Raw genomic sequence first — 21,957 nt, 5'->3', positions numbered from 1 at the left:
TACTCAGTATTTAACCTATAATAACCTATAATCAATGTTTATTCGAACAAAGAATAGTTTTAATTCTTTCTTTCTATAACGTACTTATATACACGAATACCAAATAATTTCCTTGGTCTTATTTCGATTGTAGGTAGCGCAACTAGCAGCTGACTTTAATCTATGCTTTTTTCTTTCGAGTCGCTATGTTTCTCAGTTAGTAATTTAAATGACGTTGTTATTTTATTACTTTTCTTGTATTGTAAAATTCGTAAATTCGTAAGTTCACATCACGATTTACGTAACATATATAAAACTACATAAATGTACGATGCGGAACGATTAGATATGTGATGTAAAATATACATATGTCACCGGCCGGTAATTTTGTGTACGTGGTCAGTTAATGAGGTGAATTCATGTAGTTCATTTAGCATGTAATTGTTATTTTTTTGTTGAGGCAATATATTTATTATTTCATTCATTTATCTCTTAATCGCGTACGTTCGATATTTTCTATTTTACTATCTCTTTTCTATGGAGTATCATAACCTATTGCTGACAATGACAAACGCCATGTGTTTTTCGTTATAGCTTTTATTGATATGATAACTAGGGTGTCTCAGGATTTAACAGCCGAGCTTCGTCAGTGTAATCTATGGCTATATTCAAGCAAAAAATGTTATATAAGCATAACTCATTTAAAACTTTATTAAAAAGTTTTAATAAAAATACTTAATATAATAGGAACAATAATAAATTTGTAGTTACAATGCTGTAAAACAAAAATAAGTATAGATTAGATAAGTATAAGACTCATTTTGATTTTACTTCATTTCAATGTGAACCAATAAACTCTTTATGTTATTTTATCGCATGTATCTATATTACTTGTTCAATATATTCTTTGTCCTAAAGTTATTTTTTGTTTCAATATAAAAATATATTGACAAAATTTGGCTGTTGAACATTGAGACATCCTGTGTAATAATGCATTGAAGATTTTAACATATAATTTTTTTGAGTATTTACCTGCTTTCCGCATGTGATACAAGTGTAGTTTTTATCACAAATAAATAAATATAATATCAGTATGAATGATAGTATATTTTTTATAGGAAAATTTTATAAAGGTGGTGTTTTAATTATTTAAGAGAATAACACCTCATAGCGTCATCAATATGGTTACATTGATGAAAACAAGAGGTTTGCGTATGTCTGCACAGAAGCAGGAGACTCTTTTGAAATTGACTGTGTTATCTCTTGCAGCAATTTTATGTAAGTTTCCTAAATTAAAATAAGAAGAATTCTTGTAATATTCTAAGTAAATGTAATCTTTTTTTATAGCTTTTGCAACAAGATTGTTCTCTGTCTTAAGATTTGAGAGTGTTATCCATGAATTTGATCCATATTTTAATTATCGCACAACAAAGTATTTAGCAGAAAATGGGTTTTATAGTTTTTATAATTGGTTTGATGATCGTGTGTGGTATCCTCTTGGCAGGATAATTGGAGGTATGTTCCTTTGTATTAATTTTTAATCGTAATATACTTTAATCATTAATTATTTCAGGAACAATATATCCAGGATTAATGATAACATCAGCAGCATTATATCATCTTTCATGGTTATTAAATATTACCTTAGATATACGTACTATTTGTGTCTTCCTAGCTCCATTATTTTCTAGTTTCACAACAATTATTACTTACTTACTTACCAAAGAACTGAAGGTAAAAATATATTCAATATATATGTAGTATTTTTAGTATAATAAACCAAAAATATATTACTTCATGTATGATTTTAAGGATTCTGCATCAGGATTATTTGCTGCAGCTATGATAGCAATTGTACCTGGTTATATATCACGATCAGTGGCAGGATCTTATGATAATGAAGCCATAGCTATTTTTTGTATGTTATTTACATATTACATGTGGATCAAAGCAGTTAAAACTGGAGCAATTTGTTGGGCAACATGTGCTGCCCTTGCATATTTTTATATGGTGTCTTCTTGGGGTGGCTATGTATTCCTAATTAATCTAATTCCTTTACATGTATTAACTTTAATGGTGACTGGAAGGTTTTCTCATAGAATATACATTGCATACAGTATTGTATATTGTTTAGGAACAATTTTATCTATGCAAATATCTTTTGTTGGTTTTCAACCTGTTCAGAGCTCTGAACACATGCTTGTAAGTATAAAATATAGTATCTTTGTTTTGTAGAAAATACTCTCTAGACAAAATTAATTTATATTTTGTACAGGCATTGGGAGTTTTTGGACTTTGCCAGATTCACGCTCTAGTTGATTATCTGCGTAGTAAAATGTCACAAGATGACTTCGAAATATTATTCCGTGGTCTTGTTATTTCTGTAGTTTCTATTTCATTTGTATTAGGTGTTATGTTAACTATTACAGGTATATACAATAATGATAATATATTTCTTTAGATTATAAAGAACATTTATTAATTTTTTAATCATCCTAAATTGCAAGGAAAAGTATCTCCATGGACTGGTCGCTTTTATTCCCTTTTGGACCCGTCCTATGCAAAGAATCACATACCGATAATTGCGTCTGTTTCGGAACATCAACCAACATCATGGAGCTCTTTTTACTTCGATCTTCAGATTTTAGTATTTCTATTTCCCTTGGGTCTATACTTCTGTTTTTCTAAGTTAACAGATTCAAATATTTTCCTCATCTTGTATGGAGTTACAAGTCTATACTTTGCTGTGAGTAAAAAGTTTTCATCAAAAATTCGTTAAAAATTGGTATCGAAAATTTGAACAAGCACTTAAATTTTAAATTATACAGGGTGTAATGGTTCGATTAATGTTGGTTTTGGCTCCAGTAATGTGTATTTTGGGTGGCATTGGAGCTTCCTCTTTACTTGTCACTTATATGAAACAAGTAGAAAGAGGAAAAGTTACAGATAAAAAGTCGAAAAAGTTTGAAAGTAATTATATACTCAGAAGTGAGGTAATTACAATGAACATCTTTTCTTAACTTTCATTTTTTACGAAATTTTATATTGACATATTGATTTGCAGATTGCCACGCTCTTTATAACAGTAATGTGTATTCTCTTCTTTTCGTATACCATCCATTGTACGTGGGTTACAGCAGAAGCTTATAGTTCGCCTAGTATCGTGTTATCGGCGCGTTCTCCAGATGGTGGTCGCATGATCTTTGATGATTTTAGAGAAGCGTATTATTGGTTACGGATGAATACGCCAGAAGTAATTTTATAAGTCTACCTAGATAATTTCCTGTTAATTTGCAACATTTAAAATTACGTTTCTTAACTGCAGAATGCCAAAATAATGTCTTGGTGGGATTATGGATACCAGATCACGGCGATGGCAAATCGTACCATTTTAGTAGACAACAATACATGGAACAATACTCACATATCAAAAGTCGGCCAAGCAATGGCAAGCTCTGAGGAAAAAGCTTACGAAATAATGAGAGAACTAGATGTTAATTATGTTCTTGTTATTTTTGGAGGACTTACAGGCTACTCGTCGGATGGTATTACAATTAATATATAAACCTAAATGAAGCTATAACTTAAAATTGTCTAAGAACTTGTTCAATTATGATTTCAGACATTAATAAGTTCCTATGGATGGTGCGTATCGGTGGAAGCACTGAAAAAGGAAAATCTATAACAGAGTGGGATTATTATAGCTCTGCAGGAGAATTCCGAGTTGACAAAGAAGGTTCTCCAATTTTGCTCAATTGTCTTATGTATAAAATGTGTTATTACAGATTCGGTCAAGTTTATACAGAAGGGGGTAAGTTTTTTATTATGACATGAATATAATTTATACTAGTTTGGAATAAATATAATTTGAATAATTTTATGATTAAACAGGCAAACCCTCTGGATATGACAGAGTTAGGAACATGGAAATTGGTAATAAAGACATTGAGTTAGACATGTTAGAAGAAGCTTACACTACAGAACATTGGCTTGTACGAATTTATAAAGTGAAAGATTTAAGAAACAGAGGAATTTAAAAAAGATATGGACTAATAAGAAAAAAGTAATATCACATCTCTGTAAACTTTCATAATTTCACTTGCTTATAAGTTTTATAATTGTCTATAAGATATCAACGTGGCACTAAATACAGAATTTCAATTTCCATTAAATAGTGTAATTAAAACTTTTATAAAAAATATACTCAGGCCTCATTATATACATATATTATTTTAGTAAATATAGTTATTTCGATTTATGAAATAATTTTGGAAGTAATCTTTGTAATAATCGAAAAGAATCTAGCAGCATATTTATTTTAATAGCGTTTATAAGAACGTACTATTATCTGTAACTTAAAGAATATATATATTCAGGGTATAGTTTATCAAGTTGAATATTCTTAGAGAAGCATTCATTTTAAACGTTAAATTATTAAACGATCCCTGTGTTCAAAGATAATGATCATCTTCGTAATTGCTTCCTACATACACATAAGTAATTACATTTAATAAAATGACTAAATTTAATAAAAAATGTAATTTTATTACTTATACTTACTGAGAATTAATAGGGTAAAGATTTATTATGCCATTAATCATGTGTTCATGTGGAGAATAAATTTACATTAAAGATTTCTTTTGTAACCAATATATATATCATAAACTCGAAACCTGTCAGGAACATCAGTAGTAGTATACGATGTAAAATAGTACCAATTGATTATAAAATGATTTTGAATTGTGGTGCATGTATATATATATGTATGAACATATGTATATTAGGAATACATACCAATTTATCATCCATATGCTTTAGAAACGCATGCCTTATATCGTATGTTTTGTGGATGTGTATGGAAATATGTGATTTTCTGGTGAAGATGGAAATAAATGTAAACAGACAGCATTTGTTTTTTATACATACATTTTATTCGATATATTTTACAGATTGTAAAACCATTAAAACTTAAAGATTACGAAACTCCTGAACGATAAGAACGATAAGTGTCTTTTGTTTCAGAAATATCGAGTTATCTGTGTGAATTAATACGAATTGCAATGTTTATACAATTACCATAATTATTTTACTCTTAGTAATATCGTTAATTTAAAAAACGTAGGAATGCAAACGTTCATTTAAATAATAAATTTATTGGTTGGTGCATAATAAAGTTTTACTTGCAAATTTATTTGATTATCTTCTAATAGACCATAGAGGATCCAGTTGACTTAGCGGATCGATTATTCCTTCTTTAGGTTTCTCTTGAATCGACGACGCAGTTGAATGTATTGAATTAGCAGTAGAAGCTTTTTGTCGACCTAAAGTTTAAAAAATATCATTAAACTATACTTTGTAAAAAATATTACTTTACAATACCTTGGTCAACATCTGATCGTTGGGTATTTATGCCAAGAGTTTGAAGGAAATCATCAGAAGGATGCATCTTCCTTGATGTTTTGTCCTTATTTCCCTTTAATCCTTCGAAATTTTCAAATGTCGAGCGAGTAGACGATAAAATTCCACCTATATATCCGATAAGAAAATTTTATTTTGAATTAATTCGATCAAATCATATAAACAATTAGAGGAGAGATAGTTCTTACGTTTCATTAAAATGTCTTGAGCGTGGTATAATACCAACTGATACGCGAATAACAAGGACTCCTTATTTACAATTTGTTTACGGCACTTTAGAAGACCCTTGAATACAAGAGGTACATTGACTATTCCGCAACCTGCACGTATATGGCATACTGTTGCTGCTGCTACTAGAAATAAACTGCTTAGTGCTCCACCATCCAAACAATGCACCACCACTGGTTTTGTACAACGTCTCAGTGCTTGTTCTGTCATTACATCCGTTGAAAAAGTAAGCAGTGCACCTGGACTACTAGGAAAACCACTGAAAAGTAAAAAAAAATTATATACATAAAATGATTGAATATTATTTATTTTGAAGACATACTTGGAAGGCCATGTAAGAAATTGCATGTGCACGACTGTCTTTTCTGAGTTCTTTTTAGTATTATGCACAGAAATAACTCTTTGGATGTAGGATACATGGTTTACTCTCTTTTTTAATGATATTGTAAAGCTACCAATGTTCAGAATATCTTCTTCGTTTATAGGCCAGTATATCTCTCCATTTAATTGTGCATCGGATATTAAACATGCAATTATTTCACTTTCTTGTTCCCATATCATCATCCAAAATACTTCTAATTTGTCCGGCAATGGTGCTTGAGTAATAATAAATGCTGTCGGTATCCATTGTGTAATTTCCATTATATGAGAAGCATTAATATAATTTGGAATATCTGTCGACGATATTTGTACCTTTGTTGTGTCATATGGGATACATTCCATTACTCTATTTTCCGAAGAATGAGCTAGCGCTACTGTACACGATTGTTTTCCACTTTCCCTTTCCTAAAATTCAAGTATATTATTTTGTGGTGTGATTAACAGAATAATATTTTACACTATACAAGTAATTTGGAATTCATATGATCCTACTTCAAATTCTTGAACTTCCTTCCATTTTATATCAAGATTAGTTGCTCCACTTAATGTTTTAACAAGTAAGCTATCTACAAATTTCTCATATTTTTCAACTTCATTTATAAACTTCTGCAATGCTACTGGATCTCCTAAAGGATCCTTTTTAGGTTGCACGTCATTGTACCACGTATCCCATACAATCTGCAAATTCTCGTTTTCCGTCTTATCTTCGACAGTAGTAGTGTCATTCGACTTTACTTTATCATCTTCACTAGCAGTATCTTTTGTTTCATCTTTTGTTGTATCTTTCATTACAGCTTCGTCTTGTGCATTGCTTTTATTAACAGGACGTACTTCCGGCACTAAAGGTGCATGATTTATAGTGACATCAAGGTCAGCAAGCAAGTCCACATTAGATTTCTCCGACATTGTAGCGGGTTTAGTAGGATTCGCACTTGTCGTTGTATTAGTTCCATTGTTAGCAGCTTGCATGTATGTTTGATTGTAATTAGTGTAGTTTTCATTTCTGTTAGAGGATGCTAGAAAAGTTAAACATAAAATTTAAATAATTGCAATGTTAATATAAGAAAATAGTTTGATATTTACCTTGAGTACTTTGCATTTGGAGACCATATGGTGTAGTGTAATAAATATCAGTTACACCTTGAGGCTGATAAGTCTGTTCTGAATATTGAGAAGATGGAGTTTGACTAACCATAGAATTATTACTAGCATTTGTGTATCTTGCACTACTTTCTTGTTGTTGGCATACATTGTTAATGCCGGTATTTATTTGCAGTGTTGATTCAGAAGGTTGCTGTGATACTTGAATTGATTGTGAAGTTTGAACATTACTAGGATTGTATTCATAACATTGATTGGTGGAATTATAAGTGTATCCCATTTGGCCTTTATAAGATTCTGTCACTGGCATAGTTATTTGATTTCCTTGGATATAATTGTATCCTTGGTTGTATACATGAGAATAACCACCATACCCAGGGTACTGTTGTGGGTATTGATATGCTTGTGTGTAATTTTGCATACTTGCCAAAGGTTTTGTATGACTTTGAATTATTTCTGTATTAGTAGAACAATTTGAGTATGCATATGTATTAGAAGTATCTGTAGGTAATATAGTTTGTGTATATGAAACACTGGTATGTTGTAAACCATGATAAGTATTAGGATAAGTTAAAGTGGTGTCACTAGCTGATACTTGTGATCCATATTGGTATACTTTATCTGTATAAATTTGTTTAGTTTGTTCTGTACTACTCTGCTGTGGATATTGTACAGCATTGGAGCTGTGCAAGTTAGAAGAATATGAAGTCCCCATATTATTTACTGGAACAGTTAAAGAACTAGTAGAATAAACAGGTTGAGGAATGCTTGTATTCATATATTGTGTTTGCATATAGTGGCTAGAGGCAGGAATATTAGTCGTTTCGGATGTACTTGGATTCGATGTGACTTGTTGAGCATGTAACTCGGATGGATTATAATACATTGTACCAATGTAACTTTGAGTACATGAAACTTCACTTTGACTAATCTGAGGGAGGATATAGTTTTGCATTTGAGTATTATCCACTGGTAATACATGTTGACTGATAGTTGAAACAGATTCTTGAGAAACAAATTTTTGTTGTGATTCAGGTATATATTGTTGCCCTTGTTGAGCTAAAGTAGTATAAAGCTGTGCTTGTACATCTGTTGTTTTATTAACTGTACTTGCTAGAGGCTCAGACGTTTGTGTTATCGATGTTTGAGGTATTTCAGCTTTAGTAACACTAGTACTAGCAGTTTTATCAAAATTAGGAGGATATTGCTGTGCAATATTATATCCAGTATAATCAGCAGAAGGTTGGTAATTTTCATATTGTAATGTATTGGTAGGATAGTTATAAAGTGTTTGAGGATTAGCAGAATACTTATGTTGTCCATCTAAAGCTGTAGAAAATTGTCCATTGGATATAAAAGAATTTATTGGATACTGCACTGCAGTGTTTGCTGTCGTCCCAATTACTTGTGGATAAGTATTTACAGTATCTGAACTATTTACTTGCATATAGTTTTGGCTTAAAGCAGTATTTTCGTTATATGTTGAAATTTCATGTGTATAGGGTACATTCGTTTTGTAATCCGTATATGGTGTAGAATAATACTGCTGCATAGATTTCGTAGACGACATTGCATCCAACGTAGTCACTCCATTAGAATGCATTGCATTTTTATTCACTGTGTCATTCAAGTATGACTTTGTTGCTGCATCTATCTGAACTTGTTTACCTTGCTCTTTATATACATTATAATACTGATTTTGAATATTTTCCTGCCTGCTATTTAAATAATCCTTTAACTTAAGTCCACTACCAGTTCGATTTCGACTCTGATCATAAATAGCAGCTGTTGTTGTATCAATCCTTTCTTGAGAATTTTTATTGCTATCCTGTGCAAGTATTTGTTCACGTTCTTCTTCTTGCACCTTACAAGTGCTTTTCACTCTTTGAAGTAATTTTGAGACATTTATTTCTAATTTCCTATAAAATTCGAGACCTTTGCTAGACTTTGCTAATAGGTCTTCATAAGCATCGTAAGACGCAATCAAAGAAGAAATAGTATGTTCTCGGCGTTTTAATATTTCTTCGACTCCTTTTCGTACATTAGCAGTTTGGGCATATGCATCTGTTAAAGCTGCTAAGATGTTATCTTGTGCAGCAAGATTTTGGTCTATCAATGTTACTAGAGTTTGATGTTTACTTAGCTGATCTGCAAATAAACGATCCAAGGATCCAGAATCGGATGTGGCAGTAACTAGTAAGCGTGTTAGATCGTCTTGTGAAATTGAATCTCGTAACTTTGCATGCAATTCGTTCCTTTGTCTACGCATTTCGTCAACCTTATTCAAAATGCGCCTTAGTTCCTTAGTATGCATTCGTTCTAATTCGATTGCACTATGTGATTTTTCAGTATTTTGTTCTGATAGGTACGCACTTGGCGAAGGTATATGGGCCATAAGGTCAGCAAGCGGTTGAGAAAGTACTTTCAAATTTTTTACATGCATCGTTACTGCTTTATGAAGAGCATGATTACTTTCTGAAGCTTTATTATGAGCTTCTTCATATTTCTTGGCTTCTCTGGTTAAATCAGTGGCGACTATCGACGGAGGTCTCTTTCCAACCGTATCTTGATATTCTTTTTCTTTTTGTTCTTCATCAAGAAGAAGTTTCTTAATTTCTTTCAATATTTTTTCAACATCTTGGCTAGTATCCGATAATTTTCCCATTATATCGAGTAACTCTTGAATAATGTGTTGCTTTGCATTTAGTGCTGCGCATCTTTCAACCAGTTCATCAGGAAGAGGTAACCGCTCCCATTCCGTTGTTTGAGCATCGGGATCCCATAAACTCATATGTTCCAATTTTAAGGACGTTAAGTAGGTATTGAGTTGCTGATCTCTCTCTTCAATTTTGCTACCGACGGAACGTAATATTTTCGCTTTTTCTTCCGAATACAAAGAACTTGCTTCGTGCACTTTCATTGGTATTAACCTGGCAAATATATCAGGTCCTGAAACTTCAGGATCATTGATGCTAAAAGATATTCCCTTAACTAAAGGAGCTCCCTTTACTGTAGGTAATGTTTCTTTTTCTGGTACTTCCTCGTGATATATGTACTCATTTTCATTTTTAGCTGCTTTACGTTTCCCTTCTATCACGTCATTTGTAAATGTAAGTGCTTCTTCTATAGTTGCTTTTTCTCCAGGAATATTTGAATAAATTAATTGTGCTTCATTTAAAGAAGCTAATGCAGCATTATAAAATGCTACCCTTTCTCCCATCTTTCTTTGCTCCTCAGCAGCTAATCCTTGATATAAATATGTAACTGCTAAATGATAAGCTTTCTTGAATTTCAGGTAATGCTTCCAGCTCTGAAAAAGAATATTTTTAGAACAATGTTTTATTAATGACAGTAAGCAATATTTTTAAATTTTACCTTATAAGTTTTAGTTCCAACGGTATCTGATATGGCTCCATCCTCAATTCCACCTTCTTCAAGTGTAGTTAATGCCAGATTGAAATAGTCCACTATCTGTCTCGCAACTTTTGCTACATGATACATATATCTTGTAGAATGATGTACAAGAGTAGACAATTAAAGCCACAAAAAATGTAATATATTTATGCAAATCTTATTTCTTTTATACTTACCTACGATTGTGGGTTTACGATTATCAAGCATACTTTTTTCTAATATACATTCTTGAGCTTGGGCTAAGCAAAGCTGGTGCATAAATGTCATAAGTTCTGGAGCTAAATCTACACCAGATGGCTGTGGGTAACTATTTTTTAAATGCTCAAATGCCCATGCTGCACATTGAAAATGAGCACAAGCCATCTTCATCCCATCAGCTGATGTCCTTTCTGTAAGTGCTCCCAACTGAGTATGCATTGCACCAATATTATACAAGATAGAAATTATTTCAAAGCGAATATTTGCCAATGAGCAAACCATGTTTGCATATGTATCTCTCCTATTTAAAATAAAATACATTCAATTTTTTAATTCTAATGATAACTATTCATCACTATCTCAATTATTTTACCATGTGAATGTCACCGCTGCTATACCATCTTTTCCCATAGGAAATCTACTATGAAGAAAATGCAATTGACAATAATATCTTTTCAACAATGAACAACCAGCTACATCAATGGGTGGTCGTACAGCCACTGCACGCAAGCTTTCTAATTGATGTATTTCGTGTGTAAATGTTGCTGGATCTTTATTATAAAAATCACATATATACTAAAACAAAAAATTATTATAGCTCTAATTAGATTAATTGACAAACTGAAATAAATTAACGAATGATCACGCGGTTCATTTGCAAAATGGAAATATGGAACGACAATTTAAATTTGTAAATAATAAAAACAAAAATCGAGTATTAATTTATGATAAAAAAAAATTGCAGTGTGATTTATTTATCCATACCTGCTTTAACTTTGGTCCAAACGTAGTAGGCTCTGGGCTAACTTTTAATTGAAACGATATCATCGGCAACCTCGGTACTGCTTCCATTGTAAATTACTCAGTAATATGTTGTTTCCGAGGTTTCTAAAAACTGACAGTTGATCATCTGTCAAACTTGTAGAAAATGGATTTAATCATGGAACATATTTTTCTTTATCACGTATATACTTACTTACGACGACTGAAGCGCCATTTATGGGTAGATATACATGTGTAAGAGTAATTCCATTTACAATATATAAAATACTTTTCTGCAATTTACACATTATTTCAGGTAATATTTTACATTCGTTACATCATTAATTACGATATAAAATATGAAATAGAATTAATTAAACTATGATGCACATAGGGAAATTATTAGTCAAATAAAGTATAGAAAAAAATAAACATTAGATGTGATTTGCATTAAATCTGTTCCCGAGATAGTATTTGTTTATTTTTCCGATTAATAAATTAACATTGACAAAATTCGTTGCATTTTCGCGCTGCGGTTGTTGAAATAATGTGTTATGTATGTAATTAAATCTAGTAGTAAATCTAGTGAATTTTTGTATTTCATGGTTGTTTTGTTCGTAGCCATATACATAATAGCTATGTATGACGAAGCATCAGCAAGAAGTGAACCTGTTTAATTGTAATGTGCAGCCGCTTGTAATTGCTTGTAATTATTTGTAATTTGTCAAAAAATAAGTTACTTTTGAACCGTTAGATTTCTAAAGTTAAAAAGTACATTTTTGGATTATATGTGTCGAAAACTATCATAATATACAAAAGAAATTAACCATTTTATGTCCTCTAAAGTAAAGTACGGTTTTGACATGGATATTGATAATCAAAGTGAAGACGGAGAAATAAAGAAAAGCCCTTTGAAGGATATGGACGATTTCAGGTATAAAATTACATGTTGCTTTATTAACTAACTAATCTCAATTCTCAAACTGCATTTTTAAAATAATAGTTTTTCGTAATACAGATTGTTTCAGAAAGTTAGTGCCAAACTTCAACTCAGGAATATGCAGTACTCGTCAAAGCAAATAAAAATATCTTAATAAACGTGGATCCAAATATCATTAGTTTTGGAGTTACAAAACATTTTTAATTATGAGCTTGTAACAACATAAGAGATTTTATTGCATATGTATTAGGTTATCCCATAAGTTCATTCCGTTTTTCGAGCGGTTATATATGTTAAGATTGTTTACATACCTTTCAGTTTCATGAAAAAATGTAATCCCCCTCTCGTTGTACAACTTCTTCCCATTTTTTAAGTGCATTGGTCCCTTATCGCCGTATGTTTATAAATCGACACATGAAATGTATACACAAAAGTCAACACGAACTTATGGGATGACCTAATATTTACAACTTATGGAATAAATTATGAAATCAAGCATACTGATATCATCTAACGACAGTGGTAGAAGAATGTACTTCATCATTTTATTGTTTGTGTACTATTTATATGATTATAGAGTTATTCTATAGTTTAGTTTACATTATTTAATAGTCCTATGAAGAAATATACTGAATCGTGTGTTGAAATGGAAGGAAATTCTATGGAACATATGCTGTAAACATAGGTAGATAATACTTTATTGATTAAAACATTTTATAACTCTAAAATTAATATTTGGACTCATGTTTATGCTTTTGAGGTTTGACGTCAACTTTCTGGAATACTCTACATATGCAATTGTACTGCTGGAAAGAAGTCTTATAGGGGAAGTATGGATTTCATTGGTTTTTTCTAATACATTTAGCACAGTTATAAAGATAAGCACACTTATTGACATAAAGTGTTATATATATAAATAAAACAATATAGCAACATGTGATGGTAACTAATGGAGAACAGTACCTCCGTTGCCTTTGTCCTGCTCTAGACTTCTTTTCAGTAGTGCATATATGTATATATTGTTTTCTTTTACTTTTTGAATAAAGAAAAATAAGGTAATAGTGAGCAGTTTAGTGTGTGTCTACGATTGTTTTCAAACTTTAGTATATTATAAAGAACTGTTTAGAGAAGCAAAGTATGACAAAAAACAGAGTTGTGAACAAGTATAAATACTTTTAATTTGACTATAAAACTGAAACTAAACCTAATCTCTAACTATATGATAGTAATTGAATCGGAACTAAACATTAAACAGGTAAAAGAGCAGTTTAATTTAATATTTATTAATAACATAATTACAAGAAAGAAAATAACAATACATGTAACAAATATACAGAAAATGGAACTTAATAATCATCTTTGTCGCTATCAGTATCTAGCTATTTCAGCTCATCTGTGTTTGGCGACCACTGTATGAAGTTTCGACGACTGTTCAATTTTAATTTAGCTCTAGTGGACGAATCGCGAAATACAAATGACAAAATTTAATACGGTTTGGACTAAATTGAGGTTAGTTTAGGTTTAGGTTTAAAGTAAAATTAAAAATACTTATAATTGTTCGCGACACTTTTTTCGTAATATTTTGCTTCCTTAAGTAGTTCCTTTTAATATACTAAAGTTTGAAAACAATCGAACCTACCAAATTGCTCAGTATTAGCGAAAATAAGTTTCGATATGTATTTAATAATATCTAATATGTCGTTAAGTTCTAACAATAATATTTTTCATTATTGACCTGTCTTTTCTTTAAGTTAGATATGTTGTACATGCATTGCATGTATATATCAAATGAAAAAAACATACATATTCTACCAAATCAGTTTTGTATGTTTAACTATTAGTTGTTTTGATAAAAGTATCCTTAAAGTTTTTCAGAGGAGGATGGGGGAGATACAGCAGACTCTTTGGATATAAAACCACCACAGGCTGTAGTCCGACATCACAAATCTAATTCATCACGAAGAAGAGACAAACACAGTGATAGAAGAGATCGTAGGGAAGAAAAGGAAAGAAAGTCTAGACATCATGATCGTGGGGAGGATAGACATAGAGATAAGCATAGACACCGTAGGCATGGTGTGGATATTTTGGAAAGATCAGAGCGTTCAGAAGGTTCTAAAAGAGATAGGGAGAGGCTTGAAAGGCTAGAAAGAATGGAAAGTCATAGAGATAGAGAGTCTAGACATGATAGGAAAGAGAGAAGTACAGGAGACCGTGTTTTGGAGGATCTGAGAGAAAGGTATGCAATATTTTACATTTACTTTGACAAATAAAGCTATATCTTCCATTAATATGTCTAACTTACAGATTATTGGATAAGAGAAGGGAAAGACGAGAAGATTCGCGAGACATTCGGGATTACAAAGTGGAAACTCGTCGCGAGATTCGTTTGGACGATACTCGGGAATTACGGGAATCGCGTGAGCGTAGAGATATACGGTTGGAAGATATGCGAGAACGTCGCGAGACTCGTACTATCGATGATATTAGAGAACGACGTGAAATTCGAATGGAGGAACATAGACATATGAGAGTATTAGAAGAGCAGTACTCTGAAACGGAATTAATAGAACGTCCCGAAAGAAGCGAGAAACGTCATAAAAGATCACACAAACATGATCGACTTCGTGAAAGAGATAGAGAAAAAGCAGAGCGCGAAAAAGAACATAGAGAAAAACAATTGCGTGAAGCAATGGAAATTGTCACCGAAGAGCCAGATGATATGGAAATTAATGAAATACCGATACAGCCGAAGGATCCGAAGGAAATGACTGAACAGGAACTTAGGAAAGAAAGGTTACTTGAAGCGGATAGAGAAATGGCGAGGAGAAAAGAAGTCTCCAGATTAGAGTTGGAAGCGCGACGAATGAAAAGAGGGGAAAAACGACCTCTAAGCCCAGATAACAATCAAGATCCATCTATCGTGGAATTATCGGACGAGAGTCCGAGTCCTGCTCATTCGGATGAAGTTCGTTCTAAATCTATCGAGTAAGGATTAAAGCAGAATATTTGTTGTAATCGATATCATGATATTCCAGTTTTTATTTCTAGAACACCTTGGTTATTTGTTTACAGATCTAGACATTCATCCGACGGAGAAAGAAGTATGCGCGAGAGGTCCTCCGATAGACATTCTTCCGACTCATCCGAATCTAGCAGCGATGATGACGATGAATCTAATGATTCAAATAAAGGTTCTAATGCCGATTCTAATGATGGTTCCGATTACAATAATCCAAGCCCCTTATCTGTTGATCGGTTGGCTAAGTCTGATCACTCTGATGGAGAATCTCCTGGACATGTAGATTCAAACGGCGCATCAAAGAATGTAGAAGAAGAAGAGAAAAAGGAAGACGAGGAACCTGAATTACCTCCATATTTGCCAGCAATTCAAGGTGGGTAATTGAATTTGTTTATTTCCTTTGATTTTCCTGTTGATTTCCTGCAATAAACTTTTTGGCGTTGCAGGTTGTAGGAGTGTAGAAGAATTTCAGTGTTTAAATCGTATTGAGGAAGGTACATACGGTGTAGTGTACAGAGCACGTGATAAACGTACAGATGAAATCGTTGCTTTGAAACGTTTAAAAATGGAGAAAGAAAAGGAAGGTTTTCCAATTACCAGTCTCAGAGAAATAAATACTCTGCTGAAAGCTCAACATCCAAATATCGTTACTGTTCGAGAAATAGTTGTTGGTAGCAATATGGATAAGATATTTATTGTAATGGATTATGTTGAGCATGATTTAAAATCGTTAATGGAAACGATGAAACAAAAGAAACAAGTTTTCATACCAGGTAATTATGACGAAATAATTGTATTGTTGATAAAAGAAATAAAACATGAATATTTTGTCTACAGGAGAAGTCAAATGTCTTATGCAACAATTATTACGAGCAGTAGCTCATTTACACGATAATTGGATACTTCATCGAGATTTGAAAACATCGAATTTGTTACTAAGTCATCGAGGTATTTTGAAAGTTGGTGATTTTGGTTTAGCACGAGAATACGGTTCTCCTTTAAGACAATATACTCCGATTGTAGTAACACTTTGGTACAGAGCTCCTGAATTGCTACTAAGTGGAAAGGAATATAGCACTCCTATCGATATGTGGTCGGTGGGGTAAGAAAAAATATTACAGAACCAGTATTTTTTTCATTTGAATATGTTTACGTTATCAATGAAATTATATGTTTTTTCCAGATGCATTTTTGCAGAATTATTAAGAATGGAGGCACTCTTTCCAGGAAAATCCGAAATTGATCAATTAAACAGGATATTCAAGGAATTAGGTACACCAAATGATCGAATATGGCCTGGATATAGCAAACTGCCGATGGTGCAGAAAATTCCATTCGCTCATTATCCCGTAAACAATCTGAGACAACGTTTCAGCTTATCTTTATCAGATTTAGGCATCGAATTATTAAATAAGTATGATTCTTTAAGTAATGTTTTTTAAATCTAACGTCGTTTTTCTTTTTTTGTTAACTTAAAACAAATTTTTCTTTTTAGGTTTCTTACGTACGATCCTCAACAGCGAATTTCGGCAGAGGATGCTTTAAAACATGGCTACTTCACAGAAGCACCGTTACCAATAGATCCACAAATGTTTCCTACATGGCCAGCCAAGTCAGAGCTTGGTGTACGAACAGCGAATGCTTCGCCAAAACCACCAAGCGGTGGAAAAGAATACAAACAATTAGGAGACGGAGACGATGCTGATTTAAGCAACTCCGGTTTTCACATGGGTCTTACCGAAGGCGGTAGACAACCACCAATTGGTGGTGGATTCCATTTAAAATTTTGAACACATAGGAAGAATTCTTAATTGAACTACAATGCTTGTTTTTCTACAGAATGAAGTTTGTACATCAATTTCGAAATATTTATGTTCTGTACTTGAAATTATATCAAATAAATAAAAAATTAAATAATTTAACATGTTCATGTTTTTTATTTTGTGGCTAACTAAACCTTATCTTTCATATGGGCTTTATTTTATGTAACAGTTGATACTTTTTGTTGCCAGGAAGAGATAGTTGGTTAGAACAAGAATTTAATTCTATTGAGTTTATTGAGTTTAATACATTACGGGCTTAAAAGATTCTTTGAAATGTATACATTCGATAAAGCGTAGCTTAATTGCCAAAGAATTTCAGCAATTTTACTTTCCAGCGTTGTTCATGTTTTTCGGCAGACCTAGCAGCGAGTTTATGAGTTCAGAGTTGCGCTTAGAATGACAGAGGCAGGGTGGCAACATCAGCAGTCTTGCAAATTGTAAATCATTATTCTAGAAACACATTTCACATATTTATTAGGATCATTAAAACTAAACAGAAGTCGTATTTTATATTTTCTTACCATTCCTCTACCGTATGGAAGATTGAATCCCAATAGATTCCTATAAGAATCTTCAGTTGCTCCCAATGTTTGGTACGTGATTCCCAGCATCACAAGTAAGATCAGCACGTATTTTACCGGTGTCATACTTTGTATACAAAAACACGTGAAAATTATTAATTGCCCTCCTTAGTTTAGTTTCCAATTTAAACAATTTTATACAATTACCTGTTTTCCGTACTTTAGGGATTGATGCAAGTGTAAATACCGTTTCTGTTAGCCGGGTAAAGCGGAATTGCCCTGAGAGCTCCAAGCTACGGTACTTTTATACAGGTGATGCTCGTGGGGGTTGAAATCTGTTCACGACAGACGGATCTGTGAATGACAGTTATCTCCTTGAGGAAATATTGAAGAAATTCACCCATTTTCTTTTTTAATTATTATATAAGCTCTAGCATTGTTTATGACAGAGTTTTTAATCCACCTGGCCGGCAGAAGATATATTTCTCCTCCTTCTTACTTTAGAAATAACTTTGTGATGACATATTATTTCATCATAATATTTCTTCACAGCATCACGACGAATCGAAATTTCCGAAGATTATTATTTTTTCATCCAAAGATGTTGGCCATGGATTTCTTGGACACCTTGATCCTTCTCTTTAATTTTCCACGATGGTTCACCATTCTCCTAAAAGTTCCTAAGAGGTTCCCCTTTTTTATTTTTTCGCAACAACATCCTCTTTGAGAATTTTATTTTTTATGTATAATAAATTTAACACACAGGTGTGACGAAAGTAATGACAATTGTAGCGGATATAAAGGAAGCAATAGGACTAATAAAAGTACCAATATGCTCCGATTAATATGCATTATTTTCATCATTACTGTTATTCTGGGTCATTGACGCTCCTCCTAAGTTACCTTACATATTGAAAGAGCAGATCAAAGTCGAGTAAGAATCTTACTGAAGGTATTGGCGCTCACATTTATACGCCCGCACTTACGATTAGTAACGTTCACAAACACCCAGTGCATGAACGTCTTATCTACATTTACGACGCACTGCTTTCCAGTTAACGATACGATAACGCAAACATACGGAATTTATGTATAAATTTACGTTGTAGAAGAATATTGGAGCTCTCAGGTGTTCAACTTTACGATTATTTACAATGTCTTTTGCTTTTGGCTCATTAACGACACCTCGCGCGACTTCTCCCTTGGCCTCCCTTTGCAGACGAACACGAGAAAAGTTTCCTTAATTCTTAAAGGATAAGGCTTCCAGAGAATGTCTTATTTGGACGAATTTAAAAATGCGAATCGTACATTGTAATTTCAAGATACATGGTAATATCTTTTGTTTTTGACTCGTTAACGGCGTTTCGTACGATTTCTCATGTTCTCGCTTCCCTTTGCAGAAGAACAAGAGGAAACTTTCGTTAATTCTTAAAAGACGATACTTCAGAAGGATGTTCTAGTTGAACGAATTGAAAAATTACATTGTAATTTCGTACATGAAACATATAAAGATCGAAACGAAATACGTAATAAATCACAATCGTAAAGTAATGCTATCTTATTATACAGTTCCAATAATTAAGGGATTGTATTTATTCATGAGACGCCTACACGAAGATGAAGAGCGATAAATAACGAAGATAGGTTCGATATCCTTCGCGGTTGGGCAGTTACGAATAGAGGGGAAGAATGTGAGGACAAAGGAAAACGAAAAAGTAAAAGAAAGAGAAGGAAAGAGGAAGGAGAGGAAGAGAGCCTAGAGTTCCAAGAGTCCATACACGATAATCGAAATCTTTGTAACCTGGGATAGGTGTGGGTCACTAACCAGCAACCGGCAGAAAGCTGGCTTGAGACTGGTACCGTGGCCTTGATTCTTTCTTAAGACCCTTCAATTCAAACTTGAAGGCATGTGTCGCGTGTCGATCATGTTACAATTCAGTTTTCCTCATACGTGAGACTTACCTTATACGTTGCGTCGGTTCGTTGAAAATCACCAAGCAATCTTGTTTAGCTATTTATCCCTATCCCTAGAAATCTCTTTTGTAGGACTCTGCCTTTTCTTTCACTTCACATCCGTAACTCGAATTCGTCGAATAATCATGAAATTAACACCATTGATGATGTAATTAAAAGCTGTTTGATTTCTTGGCTACAAGTATCGTAACTTTAATTGACGAATGGATTCCCGTAGCTTTCCCAAGGATTCCACTCCTTTCCAACACGTGTTGCATAAATCACATAGGCGATGTAGTTAGAGACATCGGTACGAAACAGACGTTTTGGCCTCCCGAATTATCTATTGGTCTCCTGTTAATAGCTTTCTCGTGTACATATCCGTGGCAAAATATTAAACGACCGTCCAAGCTGAGATTTCTAGGAGGAAAGATGCATTAATGGTTTCTATTAGTTACATGAGACAATGTATTATTCTATTGGGTCAAGGCTCCTGAAGAATCATCGAATCGCATCAAATTTCGTTCGTCATCCTCGATACTTTCCCTTTCTCAAGTTTTCAATTTCTATTATTTTTTTCGTGAAACCAGCGCACTATTGATCGTATCTCGCGGCTAGATAGAAGATAAGAATCCTCGTAAGAGGGACGACGGTAGGTCTGTGTCGAATTTTGTATCTATCAGATATACAGTTTTGTCATACGATGTTTCTTGCCGTGTGACTTAATTATGCATTCCGTTTAGCGCTTTAACAGGTTTTACGTACGAAAAACTCATACAACCTGTATCGAAACACATTTGACTTCCCGATGCCAATGAACTTCAAAGACTACGTCAATAATCCGTTGCCGTCGTTCTGGCCCCTGGTCCTCGAAAGCAAACTGGATCTTTCACGCCGAATTCGTTTGGGGAACCAAGAACAATTAATCGATTGGCATTCTGAAATTTGAATACTTGTCCCGTCTAACTCCTCGTAGCTGCGCATCTGTCTCCGTTCTTCCACTTTTGTTCTCTCGTTTCATCGAGAAACCTCACCTTCCCTCGTCTTTCGCCAAATCTAATCGACGGGCTGGAAGCCCGTACGTCCGTTACTTAAATGTTGGTTTTAGCGTAAATGATCTTCAACTCATTTTCTCTTCTTTTCGCCACTACAAAGTAAACAAGCCGATAAAACGACCGGTTGCAAGTTCAAGGCGAATTCCATAAACTGCCTTATTTTTAGGATTCTCGGGGATACCTGTGTCGCTACAATCAATTCCCAAATTCTCCGATGGGACCAGTCTCTTCTTTGCTTGACTTCCAACTCGCTACTTTTTCTTTGTTCGCCACTAAACTCGACACAAAGGTTTGGAAGCCTTCATTTTTTAACGATCCTATCAACGTTATCCTTTTTTTCTGCCGCTTTATCGCCCCGGCTTTTATCTAACACGCGAAAGCTATAACAACGAGAAATTCATCGATTCGTGGAACTAATAAAATTTGTTTTTCTGAATTTACATGCCAGGAGGTCGCAACTGAAGGATTGTAATGCAACGAAGGCATATTTCTCGTTACCAGATTATTAAAAGAAGTATTTTGTGTTATTCAAAAACTCGTGTCTAGCTTAATTAAAAAGAAAAAAAGGAATGCTATCGCGGAGAGAGTCGAGTTGAATATTTTTCCCCGGTATATATAGGTATTTCGATATCTGGCATATGCTGTCCCGTCGATAATAAATTTGCAAATTACGATCGTAAGCTTCGTGGCGGAAGCATTCACGGCAACGGGTTTCCAGTATCATTGAAACCAAGGTATACTAAACAGAGAACGAGTATGGCATTTGTAACGGATCGCATTATCCTAGAGACACAGTATCATACTAATCAGCCCTAGCGCAAACCAAAACACTACTGCATTGGATATTGCTGTGCGAACACGATACGATAACACTTCCACTTGTACTCGAACTGATAATGCACTTGTTTATCACAATGCACTAATTTAGCGATCTAGTAGGAATCGTCGTACTTTTTTGCAGCAGTTAACGCGTCGCAATGGAGCGGAGCGGACGCACTTATAAATTATAAGTTCGTTGAATTCCAATTTCCGGCATAAACAATTCTATCGCAGTCGTAAAGCGATATGCGAAATTGTCAAGAGTAGGATGTATATCGCATATCAACTTCGGAAGTGTCACGACCCAAAATAATTTAGTGAAATGAATATCAAAGGAGGATTT

General features: G+C 33.5%; 3 protein-coding genes across 9 annotated transcripts; 2 read left to right on the top strand and 1 right to left on the bottom strand.

The window, feature by feature from the left end:
* Positions 1–136: 136 nt before the first annotated feature.
* LOC100650853 (dolichyl-diphosphooligosaccharide--protein glycosyltransferase subunit STT3A) lies at positions 137–4,887 on the top strand. 4 transcript variants are annotated; one of them, XM_003399076.4, is made up of 12 exons: positions 137–258; positions 1,098–1,257; positions 1,327–1,494; positions 1,553–1,713; positions 1,792–2,181; positions 2,255–2,408; positions 2,487–2,725; positions 2,808–2,972; positions 3,044–3,232; positions 3,305–3,524; positions 3,602–3,790; positions 3,871–4,887. In XM_003399076.4, exons 2-12 carry the CDS (start codon positions 1,161–1,163, stop codon positions 4,014–4,016), a joined length of 2,118 nt encoding a protein of 705 aa, XP_003399124.1. In that variant the 5' UTR covers positions 137–258; positions 1,098–1,160; the 3' UTR covers positions 4,017–4,887. The 4 variants fall into 4 exon arrangements, with proteins under 4 accessions (XP_003399124.1, XP_020720903.1, XP_020720902.1 ...); XM_020865244.2 differs by having other exon boundaries at positions 159–370; XM_020865243.2 differs by having other exon boundaries at positions 159–377.
* On the bottom strand, positions 4,888–11,695 carry LOC100650735 (tyrosine-protein phosphatase non-receptor type 23). The gene is made up of 10 exons (XM_003399075.3): positions 11,485–11,695; positions 11,093–11,295; positions 10,698–11,020; positions 10,483–10,595; positions 7,090–10,417; positions 6,499–7,022; positions 5,948–6,411; positions 5,586–5,884; positions 5,359–5,505; positions 4,888–5,300 (listed from the first exon to the last, which is right to left on the bottom strand). The coding sequence occupies exons 1-10, from the start codon at positions 11,569–11,571 to the stop codon at positions 5,176–5,178; spliced, it is 5,613 nt and encodes a 1,870-aa protein (XP_003399123.1). The 5' UTR covers positions 11,572–11,695; the 3' UTR covers positions 4,888–5,175.
* A 417-nt stretch (positions 11,696–12,112) lies between these two features.
* LOC100650971 (cyclin-dependent kinase 11B) lies at positions 12,113–17,365 on the top strand. Of its 4 annotated transcripts, none has more exons than XM_012313982.3 (9): positions 12,113–12,415; positions 12,500–12,544; positions 14,289–14,660; positions 14,729–15,409; positions 15,497–15,816; positions 15,890–16,216; positions 16,281–16,545; positions 16,627–16,857; positions 16,939–17,365. In XM_012313982.3, exons 1-9 carry the CDS (start codon positions 12,315–12,317, stop codon positions 17,231–17,233), a joined length of 2,637 nt encoding a protein of 878 aa, XP_012169372.1. In that variant the 5' UTR covers positions 12,113–12,314; the 3' UTR covers positions 17,234–17,365. The 4 variants fall into 4 exon arrangements, with proteins under 4 accessions (XP_012169372.1, XP_003399125.1, XP_012169373.1 ...); XM_048410181.1 differs by lacking the exons at positions 12,113–12,415; positions 12,500–12,544 and adding exons at positions 13,518–13,676; positions 13,794–13,930; XM_003399077.4 differs by lacking the exon at positions 12,500–12,544.
* The last annotated feature ends 4,592 nt before the right edge of the window (positions 17,366–21,957 follow it).

Source organism: Bombus terrestris, chromosome 11, assembly GCF_910591885.1.
Source record: "Bombus terrestris chromosome 11, iyBomTerr1.2, whole genome shotgun sequence".
NCBI classification, from domain to species: domain Eukaryota; kingdom Metazoa; phylum Arthropoda; class Insecta; order Hymenoptera; family Apidae; genus Bombus; species Bombus terrestris.
Note: the sequence above shows the minus strand (reverse complement) of the source record. Positions and strands in the feature narration are given on the sequence as shown.